The following is a 15,761-nucleotide window of genomic DNA, read 5'->3' as shown; positions in this document are numbered from 1 at the left end:
ATCAATAAAGCAGGTTATCAACAGGGTCAGTAGAATTCAAGGACATGATGTTCTGCGTGCAAATCAACATGCTGAAGAATTGTGCTACTGTATTTGTATGACTTTCTGAAAAAAAATAACGGCACAGCGTGGTGGTTTATAGATTACTGTTTGCTTCTGGACAGGGTAGAGAGGATTGAAGTGAAAGAAAAAGTCCCTTGGAATATTTTTAAATTAACTGTGTGGTGGTGATAGTTAAAATTAAATACATGGTCTGAACTTAACAGACATGCAAAGCCACATGTACATACATGCAAAAAATTGGAGAAAAGTGTATTCTTTTTCTTTTCATTTTTGTGGGGACCATGTTTGACCGTTTTTTAGGTGTTTATTTATGACCATTCTCAGAGAATCACTCCTGGAGGGGCTTAAAGGCCTGTACAGAATACAGGTAAGTGCCCTAATAGCTGTTTTAATATTGTTTAGCCTCAAAGCTTGGTGTGTATTTCTTTGATGCCAATAACCTGGCTTGAATTTCATAACAATATACAATGACTAAACTAGTGGTACAGGACTGGGTTCAAGGAACTCTAGGCATTTTTGTTACTGCTATCATGATGATTTAAAAAAAAAAGCAATTTTAAGAGAGTTTAACAGGTAGTTGCTGCATGTGCTTGTCGGGTTTCTATGTCTTAGTACATATATATTCCTACATCCAATACATTTCAGTTTGTTTTCCTCTAGCTGATTCCATGTTTAGTTTCTTTGGCTTGCTTCACCTACCTTGGCACTTATTTCTTTTTTTAATTGCCGTGCTTGTATTAAAAGCTTTTTAAAAAACAAAAAATTTTTGGTTTTTGGGTGGGGGGCACGCCTGAATGTAGGTCAAGATCACTCCTGTCGGGGCTAAAGAAAGCTGTGAAGTGCTAGGAATCAATTCAGGTTCAACTGCAAGCAGAGCAAGCAACAGCTATTATTCAACCATTACCATATTTCTCATTTTTTTGAGGATAAAGCCACTGATATAGAAGTGGAATAAAAACATCCACAGTTTAAGATCAACCCCTCAAGGAATTCAAACTGAAAGCATATTTAGTTCTTTGGAAATACATTTGAGAATTTCTTTATTTCTTGGGGCTTGGGTTTCTTGGGATTTCAGTGTGGCAAGTGATCAGCAACATATGAAGAACAGATACATGCAATAAGGTGCATTTTGATATTACTTTTTTACATATCGTTGCATTCAAAATACCCGCCAATCTTCCCGCCCAGATAAGGGGCTGGGCCTTTGTCTCGCTCTGAGCCAGACAAGAGGCGGGGCTTTCCGCCTTGTCTGGGCTGCTGGTTCTCAACAAGGTCCGCTAACACAATATATAAATTGCCTGCAGCCTAGGCAGCTCACGTTTTGCAGCTATCGCAGAGTGGTGAAACATGTCTGGAAGAGGCAAGGGAGGGAAAGGCCTAGGCAAGGGCGGCGCCAAGCGGCACCGCAAGGTGCTGCGCGACAACATCCAGGGCATCACCAAGCCCGCCATCCGCCGCCTGGCCCGCCGCGGCGGCGTCAAGCGCATCTCGGGGCTCATCTACGAGGAGACCCGCGGCGTGCTCAAGGTCTTCCTGGAGAACGTGATCCGCGACGCCGTCACCTACACGGAGCACGCCAAGCGCAAGACCGTCACCGCCATGGACGTGGTCTATGCGCTCAAGCGACAGGGGCGCACTCTCTACGGATTCGGCGGCTAGACAACACTATTTTCTGCAAGGGAATAAAGAACCTATATTCAAAGGCTCTTTTAAGAGCCACCCACTGTTTCTATAAGAGAGCTTACACTACAGTTTTCGTCAGAATAAAAGGTTAAAACTATGCAACGGTTGTCATTTAGCTTGCAATGTAGCAAGGAAACCGGACCATATAATGCTTCAGATAAAGGGTACCTTAAAAGGTAGGCATGCCACTGTATGTCATGCTTGTATTATGTTCTAATTGTTGAATAATTGCTATACATGTGTGGAAATAATGGGAGTTATCTTGGAATTAGCATCTTGAGATACTAAGTTATACTGTTCCTGTTTGCAGCATTAAGATGGTGTCTAACTGCTCTCACACACACGCACAACACACACAAGTGATTGTTATTGGGTTGGCTTTCAGTTTGATTATATTAAAATATGTGTCCCTCTGCCTATTTGGTCAGAAGCTGGTCTTGGGTTGGCTTTCAGTTTGATTATATTAAAATGTGTCCCTTTGCCTATTTGGTCAGAAGCTGGTCTCAAGTAAGAAAAAAAGATACAAGATTAGGCAATGGAAATTGTCTTTTTTCCACCAGTGGACAGCAGTTGCATGGAACAGCAAAATTAGTTTGCATCTCTGCAACATAAATGGGACAAGTACAAATCATTGCAAGTATTCTACTAAAAACATACTATCAAAATCACTAGGAGGGAACTGGGTCACAAAGTTTAATTACAGGGAAGGTTAAACTAGGTTTAATGGTATTTAACACTACACACAAGCCCGAGACTTAGCAAGAAAGGCAAGTTAAGCTTCTTGGGCTGGGAAGCCACCTAGTGGCCAGCAAGTTACAGAAGGGCCGAGCTTAAGATACCCTGGAAGCAGTTAGATATAGGTCCACGTTTAACATTGAATCCTTAATCAGGGCAAAGCACTCCATCGTCTTTGTCCTTTGGACAGTTTGAGATGGCGACAAGATTCAGGAATCAATGCTTAGCTGGAAGCAGTTTGCAACCATAAAACTAAACAGTGTTCAACCCTTTGTATGAGTTGGTGGGCGGCCCTAAGAAGGGCCTTTGTGTGTTGACGGTGCATAATGGTGTTGGAAAAAGAACCTTTAGCCGCCGAATCCGTAGAGGGTGCGCCCCTGTCGCTTGAGCGCGTAGACCACGTCCATGGCGGTGACGGTCTTGCGCTTGGCGTGCTCCGTGTAGGTGACGGCGTCGCGGATGACGTTCTCCAGGAAGACCTTGAGCACGCCGCGGGTCTCCTCGTAGATGAGCCCCGAGATGCGCTTGACGCCGCCGCGGCGGGCCAGGCGGCGGATGGCGGGCTTGGTGATGCCCTGGATGTTGTCGCGCAGCACCTTGCGGTGCCGCTTGGCGCCACCCTTGCCCAGGCCCTTGCCGCCTTTGCCCCTTCCAGACATGACCAGTATAGTTTCAAAAATGTCTGCTAGAGTGTCAACGCCGCTTAAATAGCTGCTCTGCGGACCTTTTAGGGGACTGAAGTGGCGGGGGCGGGAAGGGCTGGGTCCCGCCTTGCGGGGCGGCTCCTGAAGCCTCAACCTCGCAGGGACGGGGCAAGGTCTTCGCTAAATCTTTCCAGTTTTTCTTTTTCTTGCAATTCTGGTTTTTCTGTGTCTGCTCTGGGAACTTACCTCACGCAGTTGACGTTATTGAGCAAATCTCCTAATAACTTTTCACATTCATAAAATGATCGCAGTGTCACATTGTATTTCGGAATATAGTTGATTTTTGAAGCTTTTTAAATGCAGACAATCTTGAAACCTTTTGTTACAGCACTAGCTATGCCTACTAAAATAGATTTCACTTATAATGTATGTGTTTGCCACAGTATGCACTCGTCTGTACAACACTTTTCAGCAGTCCTGATAAAGAGTGACCTCGAGGGAAGGCATTCAGCTTTAAATTTGAATTTCCATCCGGCTTCCAATGCTATGGCTGAATGTTAGGTTTAGAGATAGCCTTGAACTGTAAGTTTAGACGAGCAGAAATAACATTAATTAAAAAATATTTCACAAGTGGCAACAATAACAATTATATGAGTTGAAAGGCAAATGCCAACATTTTATGAAGAGATACAAGCCTACTGGATACTCTTGTGCATATTATAGATTTTAGTGAAGTTAAGAAAAGTATATAAAAAAAGAAAAGTATTTTTTTACATACTCAGACACCTTTGTATGAGTAACACGTACACTTTGTTAAGAAACTATTTGAAATTTAGCTTAAATTATTCTCAGGTTCAGTTACTTGTAATCTTAGCAGCAGATCTTCATTGCTCTCCCTCCACACCCTTTGTGTCCTACTTGTTTGTCCTGGCTCTGTGCTCAGGAATTACCCCTCATGAATTCTGGGCACCCTGACCAGCCTTATGCAGGGCAAGCCTGCTACCTGCTATTTTATTGCCTTAGTGCCTATCTACTATAACAGGCATAAGCATTTCTGAAATGACTAGAAATTCTATGGAGCTGTCTTGGTACCGACTTTAAAAAGAGAATATAATGGGTTTCTGAAAATAAGGTTTTTTGAAGGCAGAGAGCTTTGAAATAATTTGAAGTATTTAGAAATGAGTTTTTAACTTTTTAATACCTTTAGATAAAATACAGTTTTTATACAAAATATTACAGGTTCCAATGGGCACATAGGGGAAGAAAATCAACATTTAAAACTAGTAATGAGAAGAACAAGAAGAAAATTGAAAGTAGTGAGATATTTTATAGGAAAGAAAATTCATGGGATATAGGTCTGCTTAAAGGGAAGTTTTCACAGGGTCATCTGGTGAGACCACAGAATAGGAGATATAGATAGACATGATTTTTTATGGTTCTTTAGAACACGGTTGATTCAAGCACAATTCTATATCTCCAGAATAACTCTCCCTCACTGTTTTCTTGGTATATTTTTTCATCCTTATTTAAGATAGTGAGAAGGAAGTTCACACACAGACTCAGAACTAGTGCAAAGTCAGAAATGAGGACTATATCTTGGATCCAACTGTAAATTTTACGTTATTTTTTTTAAAATATGAAATAGGTTGAGCTCTAATCCAGTGGAAAATCCAGACTTGGGTTTCAAAAGTGACCCCAGGGGCCGGGAACATGGCGCCAGAGGTAAGGTGTCTGCCTTGCAAGCGCTAGCTTACCGCGGTTCCATCCCCCGGCGTTCCATATGGTTCCCCCAAGCCAGGGGCGATTTCTGAGCACATAGCCAAGAGTAACCCCTGAGCGTCAAACGGGTTTGGCCCCCCCCAAAAAAAGTGACCCCAAAGTACTTTTTTTGGGGGGGTCACACCCGGCAGTGCTCAGGGGTTACACCTGGCCCTGTGCTCAGAAATTGACCCTGGCAGGCACAGGGAACCATATGGGATGCTGGGATTCAAATCACCATCCTTCTGCATGCAAGGAAAGCGCCCTATCGCCATGCTATCTCTCTGGCTCTTCCAAATTACTTTTGAAGTTAATAATTCAAGATTCAGATTTGGGTTTCTAAAGTAAAACAAAATTTGGATGAGCTATCCAAAAAACATTTTCCAAAATTTTAGGCAGAGTTTAATTAATATCCTGTTATAATCAGGTGAGTTCCTGGGTGAGCCAATACAATACTCAGATAAAATACAGCCACATCTGTGCAGCTCTTTAGGTGAATTCACATTCCCACTACAGAAAGGGTCAATGCTCCCTATAAAAGAAAACCATGGACTCACAGAGTTTCACAGATTTGAGACCTAAAAGTCCTGGTAGTCAGAAAATGTTGCATGAGAATGAAATGGTGATGAAATCTCAGATACAAAGAACTTTCTTCTGGTTTAGTGTTGGACACACAACATTTAGTAACAAGTGCAACGATTATTCCAAAACTGTTAATATGAGTAGAGCATGGAGAAAATGTTACTTCCTAAATAAAACTATAAAAAATACTTCAGAAACATCTGCATTTTAATGCTATGTTGAGGGCTCCACAATGCAGTTATGGCTCGAAAAGGAGAAGAGCTCATTTAGTGATGATGGCCATCTCCACGGAAGATTGTGAACAGTGTCTTCCCTCACACACTCAGAAGTCCTTCTCCTGAGAAAATCTAAATGTAGCAGATCAAATCCTATCAGATTATGTTTTTACACCCTTATATTGATGCTTGGTACATAAAATCATCTCAAATCCCAATGTTTTCTTTAAGTCACTGATCACCAGAAATCAGCCAGTCAAAACCACACCAAGTGCAATTTATGGAATCAGATCCATGTTGCTTGCCTAATTTAGCTTCCTATTTAAGGTTGCTTTTCCTATTTGATTTCCGTTAAATTGTTGCTTCTGTTCAAAGAGCTGTTGAAATGGTGGTCAGTGCCTATCTTTTTGAGAACTGAGGTCGAAAAGAGAAGATACTTAGTTCCTAAATATTTGTTTCATTCTTTTCTGTGGACAGACTGGAGATTTAGTTTTATTCTCTTCTGCTTTGATGGACAATATCATTATGTGTTCAGGAACCAATTTATTTACCTGTCTATATCAGCTTGTGTTGTAAACCTTAAAAGATGAGTATAGATTAGATCATGGAGCTATGCAGCGTTGTTTTGGTTCTAATGTCCAGAAAATGATTGTGGACTGTATTGGGGCTAGTCCACATTTAGCTAATTTGAACCCTGGATGGTGGGTTGTTGTGGTGGTGGATTGTGCAAGGCCATAAGTGATGTAGGGGAGATTTTCTTATTTCTAATTTCTTTTCTAATTTCCTGTTTGTCATGTGGGAAAGTCAAATCTTAAGACTTGGTAAGAAAAACATGCAATATTCTACCTAAATATCAGAGAAAGAAAGTCTTAGCTATAGGGTGCCTGCCATTTATACTATCAAAGCGAGGGGATCTATATACGATCTGGTACTTCAGTTCAGACTTGATAAAATTGTATAGAATAGTCATTAGTGAGTCACTTTTTTTAAAATTTCACATATAGTTGCTTTGTAATAGCCATTCTGGACCTGAAAAATTTATCATGCTGATTTTTTAACTAAAGCTGATGGCTTTATTCAAATAGGTCCTAAAAAAAATAAAGACCTAATGCATCAACTTCTCCCATCTTTCTTGACATATTTAAGTTTCCAAGACACGATATATGCAACCCGATATATATTCTGCTCACTGAAATGCTGTTGAAAACTCAGCTTTCTTGTCTGCAATACTTATCCATCCAGTACATAGAATTTTCTACCCCCAGTGCCAATTCCAGCGCTTGTGGCAAACAACTTGAGGGAAGAGCTTGTGTTATTGCCCTGTCAAAAAAACCCAATTTCTATGTCAACGGCTATAAAAACCAGTTTTATTTTCATGAAATGCCCAAGACCAGAGAGTGCAGAACCCAATCCCGCAGGACAGATTTGCCCAAGACAGCGGAAGAAATAGTATTTTTAAAGAAAATCTGCAAGTTGTCTCAGGAAGCCCGAAGTTTGCAAGAGACTTGGGGGAATCAGCAGTGCTTCCCGGGGCCGGCTTTGAGCTTGGGCATGGACAAAGAGGCAGACACGGAGCCTGAAGACTTCGGGATCCGATTCCCCCCGATTCCTGGAGATTTCGGGGCCACATTGCGGAGATTTTGCTGCTTTTTCAAGGGGCAAGAAACACAACCACGCGGCAAAGCAGAGCAGCCCGAGTCCCCGGCGCGGCGCACGGCGCAGCAGCCAATCACCACGCAGCGACTCTCTATATAAAGCCCAGCCCCTGGCGCTCGGGACGCGACCGTCTGACAGTTCGGAGCTTAGTTCCTCCTCTTTCTTGCCTAGTTGAGCAGCACCATGTCGGAGACGGCTCCTGTGGCCCCCGCCGCCCCAGCTCCCGCCGAGAAGACCCCCGTGAAGAAGAAGGCCAAGAAGGCAGCGGGCGGCGCAGCCAAGCGCAAAGCCTCTGGGCCCCCCGTGTCCGAGCTGATCACTAAGGCGGTGGCCGCGTCCAAGGAGCGCAACGGTGTGTCCCTGGCGGCGCTCAAGAAGGCGCTGGCGGCCGCCGGCTACGACGTGGAGAAGAACAACAGCCGCATCAAGCTGGGGCTCAAGAGCCTGGTGAGCAAGGGCACCCTGGTGCAGACCAAGGGCACCGGCGCCTCGGGCTCCTTCAAGCTCAACAAGAAGGCCGCCTCCGGGGAGGCCAAGCCCAAAGCCAAGAAGGCGGGCGCCGCCAAGGCCAAGAAGCCCGCCGGGGCCGCCAAGAAGGCCAAGAAAGCCTCCGGGTCCGCCACCCCCAAGAAGGCGGCAAAGAAGACCCCGAAGAAGGCCAAGAAGCCGGCGTCTGCAGCCGGGGCCAAGAAGGTGGCCAAGAGCCCCAAGAAGGCCAAGGCTGCCAGGCCCAAGAAGGCCGCCAAGAGCCCGGCCAAGGCAAAAGCCCCCAAGCCCAAAGCGGCCAAGCCTAAGGCAGCCAAGCCTAAGGCGGCCAAGGCTAAGAAGGCGGCGCCTAAGAGAAAGTAAAGTGGAAGCGGGGTTCGAGCGCCTGCTTTTCCAAAAAAATCTCAAAAGGCTCTTTTCAGAGCCACCCATGAACTCAATGCAAAAGAGCTCAAGACGCTGATGCTTAGCCTAGATGGAGCTGTGGCAATTGCAAGGGAGGTTGGAAGTGGCAAAGGTTCCCGCGGGCCTTGCTGATTGGCTGCAGGCTAGGCGCGCGCGCATTCGGGACTTGATGCCAATTGCTTTTTGGACATTTGCCCTATGCAGGCAGCCATTGTTTGCATGCTAAATCTTGTTACATTTTTTTTCTAGCACAACCTGATTGTGGGCAGGACTCATCTGCAATGCTTTCTACCACAGCAGGTCTCCAAGAAGCCCCTGGACCCCTGCAGTTTACCTCCAAGGCACAGAACTTTCTCCTATTCACTGTCTTTCGGCTGTCCCGTGCTCCACCCAACAACCAACGACCTCCAGGAAAGAAAGCGCCCGGGGTTCGGACCCCATCCGATCTGGAGCAGGCGTTTTACTCTGCTCCCGAGGAAAAAGGAGCCTTTTGGCACAAAACTCGTCGCCTGATTTTTTTCACGCCTAGGCTTTTTGCATTTTAAGTTTCTCCGACCTGCCAGTGCAGGACAAAGGGGGAGTTCACTACCGTCTCTGCCTGCTTCATTGTGCTTTTTCTATTGGCTTGTTGCATGTCTCCCGAGTTGGCCAATCGGGACCTTCCTTTGGTTTGTTTGCATTAATTCACAGGGAAAACGACAGCACCGAGGAGATGGTGATGTTAAAACTTCCCTGGACTCTTAAATTTGGACTGCTTTTGTCCCTTCTGGATCCAAGGGTTCCCATTCCTCTGCGTAAACCTGCATCGTTGGCACAGGAGAGGCACCTGGTCGGGTTTTTGCGCCCTCCTAACCAGGTTACCCACACATCGCTGCAAGAACCTCGGTAGCCAGGGGTGCTTCTTAGTGGCTCAAACTGCCTGGAGGAGGAACAAATCCTCGGGAAAGTGGCTGGTTAGTGGGAGTTTGAGGGCGGAGAGGGGAGCTAAGTGAATTCTCAGACTTAGCTGCTACCCGGTTTTCATTTTATTTCAGGACTGAGTTTGGTTTTAGTTTCAGTGGAAGTTAACTTGTTTAGTATTCCATGATCATTCTGGGTTGGCAAACCTGACTGGGGGAGATCTTGATCAACTTTTCTTTGAGAAAAACTAAATGCAATTCAGCATAATTTTTATTTTAATTATGCGTTTCTTTCTATTCTATTATTCATTATCTTGTTATTCAGTATTGCAATACTCGTGACTTTTATCAATGTTAAACATGTTTGTGTATGTGTGTGTGTATGATTTTTATTTTTCAAATCAACTTGTAAGTTTCCCTAAAATAAAGTTTATTCTGGAGAGTTATGAAGTTGACATTTTTTTGGGGAGGTTTGTTTTTGGTCTGGGGCTGTAGTAGCTCAGGGATCACTCCTGGAAGTGCCCTGGAGACAACATGGAGTGCAGGAATCAGGTGCAATGATGCAATGGTTACTGCTCTAGAAGCTGCACTTTATCTCTAGTCCCCAAATGGATATTCTGGACCTGGGGATAGTTCAGCTGATAAGGTTACGTTGCTCTAGGCTGTTAGATATGTAGAACAGGAAAATTTCTAATGTGCCCCACCCTCACACCTCCCCCAGTTTGGTCTCCCTAGTGACAATCTCCCATCACTGGAGAGATCTCTAAATACAGCAGGGGGATGTGGCCACCAAAGCAATGTTGGTGTCATTTTAAATGCAAAGGGTCCTTATTTGATATGTTACTAATGAAACATTGTTCATATTCAAAAGAAATGCTTTGATAACTGATGCTTAATGTTTTTATCCTCTGTTTTATACATTTATAAACACCTTTTTTGAAATTCCGAGACGAGAGATAGCAGGCAAGGAGATTGCATTACATGTGTCCTTGTGTGACCCCAAACCTACAAAACAAAAGCAAAAATGAGGGGCCGGAGAGATAGCATGGAGACAGGGTGTTTTTGCCTTGCATGCAGAGGGATGGTGGTTCGAATCCTGGCATCCCATATGGTCCCCCGAACCTGCCAGAAGTGATTTCTGAGCCAGGAAGAACCCCTGAGCACTGCTGGGTGTGACCAAAAAAACAAAAAAAGTAAAAACAAAATAAAAAATCTAAAAACAAACAAAAAAAGCCACCTCCCTGTAAAAGAAGCAAACAAGGACAAAAATCCGAAAAGTTGTCTATATGTCTGTTTGGTCTACATAAAAATCCCTGAGCCAATCTTCATTGGGTTCAGAAACAAAAACAAGAAATAAGGCAAAGATCAGATAGGACCCACTTCACCTTGTTAGCAGTTGGTGGGCTTGAATGTTGTGTACCCCTTTCCTCCTTCCCAGTGTCATTTTCCTTACAGTGACTGCTCCCCAACTCTTTACTTACTGAGGAAGAAAATAAAAGTTTTCTGGTTCATTATAAGATTGTGGGGTGGGGCCAGAGAGAGCATGGAGGTAGTACGTTTGCTTTGCATGCAGAAGGTCGGTGGTTCGAATCCCAGCATCCCATCTGGTCCCACGAGCCTGTCAGGAGCGATTTCTGAGCATAGAGCCAGGAGTAACCCCTGAGTGCTGCCGGGTGTGACACCAACCCCCCCCCCCCAAAAAAAAAAAAAAAACCAAAAAAACAACGATTGTGGAGTAGGAAAAGGATCAGACTCTACCTCTCTAGGCCCTGTGTCTGCTGGACAAATAAGCAAAGAGATCAATTGAAAACATAAGAATATGGCCAGGTCTATGGGTGCCATGTTGTCCTGTACAAGAAGCAGTAAGCATGAGGGACTCATAATCATCATCAATGATTATGGGTTAAGGCAGAAACTGGGAAGGGAAAAGCAGGTCAAGAAGTAAAGAAGTAAAACATTTTCTGTTGGTCAGTGTCCAAGGAACCCTGTCTTTTTTCTTTTTCTTTTCCTTTTTGTACCACCACAGATAGTGTTGCTCTGTGTTCCAGGAGCCAAATCAGGCCTCCTGCATGCAAAGATAGTGCTTAGACATTAGACTCTCTCTCTCTGTCCCCTTGTTCAGGACACACTTAACAGAATGTCTTCATGTATTTCCAGTGAGAATTGTCCAATTCACGACAGTTTGGAATGCATCCGAAACAATTGTGAATGATCCGAACAGTGATTGACTTTTATGTAAAGGAGAATTATTCATATTCCCTTTATGGAGGGTTTCACAGTGGTTTTCAATGGATCTAACCCTGGCATCCCAAATGAAAAGCCTGAATACATTTTTGAGTCATCTGCCCAGCAACTGTACTGTTTTCCTTGACCAATTTTTCTTCCTTCCTTCCCTCCCTCCCTCCCTCCCTCCCTCCCTCCCTCCCTCCCTCCCTCCCTCCCTCCCTCCCTCCCTCCCTCCCTCCCTCCCTCCCTCCCTCCCTCCCTTCCTTCCTTCCTTCCTTCCTTCCTTCCTTCCTTCCTTCCTTCCTTCCTTCCTTCCTTCCTTTAGGTTTGGGCCACACCCGGCAGTGCTCAGGGGTTACTCCTGGCTGTCTGCTCAGAAATCGCTCCTGGCAGGCATGGGGGACCATATGGGACACCGGGGTTCGAACCAACCACCTTTGGTCCTGGATTGGCTGCTTGCAAGGCAAACATCGCTGTGCTATCTCTCCTGGCCTGACCAATTTTTCAAAGATTTGGCTTTGGTTAGATTTTCCCTCATCTTCCAAAGCTTTTGTTGCAATTAAAATTTTTTGTTGTTGTTGTCAAATGGGTCTATATTAAGCTAAGAAGCTTCTGTACTTCAAAGGAGATAGTAACTAGGATACAAAGGCCACCCACAGAATGGGAGAGACTATTCACTCAATACCAATCAGATAAGAAGCTAATATCTAAGATATACAAAGTACTGATAGAACTTAACAAGAAAAAACTTCTAACCCCATCAAAAAATGGGGAGAAGAAATGAATAGACATTTCCTCAAAGAATAAATACAAATGCCCAAAAGACACACAAAAAATGCTCCACATCAAAAAAAAAAAAAAAAAAAAAAAGAAAGAAAGAAAGAAAGAAAGAAAAGCTCCACATCACTAATAATCATGGAAATGCAAATCAAAATAGCAATGAGGTAGCATATCACACCACAGAGTCTGGCATACATTGCAAAGAACAAGAACAATCACTGCTGGTGGGGATGTGGGGAAAAAGGAACTCTTATTCACTGCTAATGGAAATGTCATTTTGTTCAGCTTTTATGGAGAACAATATGGAGAGTACTCAAAAAACTGGGCATTGAGCTCCCATTTGATTCAGCTATACCACTCCTATGGATGTACCCTAGGGACACAAAAACACAACACACACACACACACAATACACACCTATCTTCATTGCAGTGCTACTCATAATAGCCAGAATTTGGGAAAAAACAAAAAACAAAACCAGATGCTTGACAACAGATGAGTGGCCAAAGAAGCTGTGGTACATATACACAATACTGTGCAACCATCAGGAAAAATAAAGTCATGAATTTTTTTTTTGTTTATTTTTTGAGCCATACCCGGTGACCCTCAGGGGTTACTCCTGGCTATGCGCTGAGAAATCGCTCCTGACTTGGGGGACCATATGGGACCCTGGGGGATCGAACTGCGGTCCGTCCTAGACTAGTGCTTGCAAGGCAGACACTTTACCTCTAGCGCCACCGCTCCGGCCCCAAAGTCATGAAATTTTTTCCATGCATGGATGGACATGGAAACTATTATGCTGAATGAAATAAGTCAGAGGGAGAGATATAGACACAGAACAGTTGCACTCATCTAAAAGGATTTAAGAAAAATAAAACATATTACTGTAATAATACACAGAGAGGATATTGATGAGGGCTGGAAGGACTCGTCCATAAGATGAAGCCTACCACAATGAGTTGTGAGTTTAGTTAGAGAAATAACTATATTGACAAGTACCATGACAATGGTAGTGAGAGAGAGAAATAGAATGCCTGTCTTGAATACAGGCAGGGGTGGGGAAGGAGGGAGATGGGGGTCACTGGTGGCGGGAAGGTTGCACTGGTGAAGGGGAATGTTTTTTTCTATAACTGAAATCCAACTACAAACATATTTGTAATCATGGTGCTTAAATAAATATGAAAAAATAAAATATTTTTGTCAGTGCTAGAAATTGATCCCAGTGTCTCACATACACATAAGGTAGTGTTTTTTTTTTAATCACTGATCTAAGCCCTGCACTCTTAAATGGACATCCTAAATTTTTGATGAAAAATGCTTTTTTGCTGCAGGAAGAGGAGGAAGTTGCTCCAGAGTGAGTACAGTGGGTAGGTGCATAGCCTAAACCTGGCTGACCTTGTTTTAATCTTGTGGCACCTTCTCTGGTCTTCCAAGTCCTAAGAGAATGATCCCTGAGCACAAAATCAGGAATAAGTCCTAAACACAGCTGTGTCTGGCCCAAAGTTAAAAAATAAAAGAAAGAAAAGAATAGAAAAGAACAAAGTGTAGTGAGTAGGGTGCTTGCCTTGCTCATAGCCCAAGTTTGATTCCAACATCTCATGTATTTTCACAAGCCATACCAGGAATAATTCCAGACCTCAGAACCAGGAGTAATCTCTAATTACAACTAGTGTGGATCCCAAACAAAAAAACTAACAAAAAAAGAAAAAAGAAAGAAAAGAAAGAAAGAAAGAAAGAAAGAAAGAAAGAAAGAAAGAAAGAAAGAAAGAAAGAAAGAAAGAAAGAAAGAAAGAAGAAAGGAAAAAAAGCAAGAAAAAGTCAAAGGAGAGAGCAGAAACTCATCACTTCTGCTGTTTCATTACTTGCTATTGTTAGGGCAGAGCGGAAAATTCTCCCACATGCTCTCTACATTGTTCAACCTGATTGTTTAAGTAGTCAAGAGAGCATTAGAGAGGGGCCAGAGATTGTATAGAACAGCAGGTAGGGTGCTTGCCTTGTATGCTTCTGGTTTTAGTTTAAGCTCTGGTTTGATCTCTGGCATCCATATGGTTCACTGCAGTTTGATCTCTGGTTTGATCTCTGGCACCCATGTGGTTCGCTGAGCACACCCAGGATTAATTCCTGTGTGCAGAGCCAAGAGTAAACCCTGAACATAGCCAGCTATGTTCCCCAACCAAGTCGAATTAAATACAGCATTGCACAGATTAACAAAATAAACCACAATTTATTAATGTATATTTGAGTATTTATATGACAGTGAATTCTATAGACAAAAGGGGTTACCAAAAAAAAAAAGGGGGGGGGGCAATCTCAGAGCAACTGAAGCTTAAGTAAAGCCAATATGGCACATGTTAAGGGTTTAGGACCCACCTGGTTCTAGTAGATGGGAACACCTCTAATATCCCATTTTACTGAATCTACACACAAAAAAAGGAAAACAATATAGCCAAAAAGTACTATTGGGGCACCAGGGGGCTATGACTAGGATGTAGTATCTATCCCTCAGTGGATGCTATACTCTTTTATCCCAGATACATAGGTATAATGACAACATTGTTTCCCAAGAAATACATATGAAGAAACACACGTTTCCTTTTGTCTGCTGGAGAAGTCCAAGGCAACAACAATGTTCCCCCAAGAAATACATATAAAGAAATACACAAGCCCCCCTAGTCTGTTGTGATCAGATTAAGGTAGGTGGAATATGGATTACTGCTACAGGTAAGGAGGTGATCTGTTGGTTGAGAGCAGTCAGGGAGGCTATGGAAAGTGTCTTGCAGTTATTGGGTGGAGTGATTGTACTGAGATCATTCCTTGAGCAAGAACCTATTTGAAAAGCCAACTCTGAGTTTGACTGGCAGTACCCAGTGATGTGAAGTAGAAAGGGTACAAAGGAAAGGGTGGTGGTGCTCCAGGACACAAGGGGTGTTGAGCTGTAGGGGCAATGGGGCATAATAAAGGAAGCAACAAATTCATATAGGTGAGCGTAGGAAAGTAATAGAGGTTTTGCTAATTGGCAGGTGAGATGGGGAGAATGGTGGTTGATCAATAAATTTGCTACAGCTGTACAGCTGACCCATCTAAGGGTTAATGGGAATGGGTCAACATGCTTCATTCATACAAATTAACGTGGTGAGGAAATTTTAAGCCAATTACTGTAATAGCTAATTTCTAGAAATTACTGCTAGTGAGAGTAGACTTGGCTGTAAAAGTGTCGTAGATTAGATGGTGCATACATTATTAGATAGTGCATACATACAAACCAATCAGCTTTTTCAATACATTTCAATAAATATAAGCTTTTCTTATACAGATTACAAAAGCAGTTTTCATAAGTTGCTAAGCATTTTTTCCGTTGAACACTGTAATAAGAGTCTAGAACACTGAAATATAAGTCTAGAGCATCGAAGTTCCCTTTCCATAAACTTCTGTGAACAAAAGCATTAGAATATTAAAAAAGGAAAAGGGGCCGGGCGGTGGCGCTAGAGGTAAGGTGCCTGCCTTGCCTGCGCTGGCCTAGGACAGACCGTGGTTCGATCCCCCAGTGTCCCATATGGTCCCCCAGGCCAGGAGCGACTTCTGAGCGCATAGCCAGGAGTAACCCCTGAGCGTCACCGGGTGTGGCCCAA

General features: G+C 43.5%; 5 protein-coding genes across 5 annotated transcripts in view; 3 read left to right on the top strand and 2 right to left on the bottom strand.

Moving 5' to 3' along the window:
- Positions 1-15,761, top strand: part of LOC125996117 (histone H2A type 1-B) — a 949,462-nt gene that overhangs the window by 739,233 nt on the left and 194,468 nt on the right. The gene's annotated exons all lie outside the window — the stretch shown is intronic.
- LOC125996127 (histone H2A type 1-C) overlaps positions 1-15,761 on the bottom strand; it is a 363,461-nt gene that overhangs the window by 230,981 nt on the left and 116,719 nt on the right. The window lies entirely within an intron of this gene.
- Positions 1,411-1,722, top strand: LOC125995858 (histone H4). The gene has a single exon (XM_049764824.1). It carries the CDS (start codon positions 1,411-1,413, stop codon positions 1,720-1,722), a length of 312 nt encoding a protein of 103 aa, XP_049620781.1.
- The window catches only part of LOC125996066 (uncharacterized), a 28,872-nt gene continuing 15,939 nt past the window's right edge, over positions 2,829-15,761 (bottom strand). Inside the window, 1 exon segment of the mRNA XM_049765026.1 lies at positions 2,829-3,163. Within this exon segment, the coding sequence (XP_049620983.1) occupies positions 2,829-3,163 (335 nt within the window).
- LOC125996092 (histone H1.3) lies at positions 7,475-8,279 on the top strand. Its single transcript, XM_049765049.1, has one exon. It carries the CDS (start codon positions 7,520-7,522, stop codon positions 8,183-8,185), a length of 666 nt encoding a protein of 221 aa, XP_049621006.1. The 5' UTR covers positions 7,475-7,519; the 3' UTR covers positions 8,186-8,279.

The sequence above is a fragment of the Suncus etruscus genome, chromosome 18 (assembly GCF_024139225.1).
Source record: "Suncus etruscus isolate mSunEtr1 chromosome 18, mSunEtr1.pri.cur, whole genome shotgun sequence".
NCBI lineage: Eukaryota > Metazoa > Chordata > Mammalia > Eulipotyphla > Soricidae > Suncus > Suncus etruscus.
This window is presented reverse-complemented; position numbering and strand designations above follow the sequence as displayed.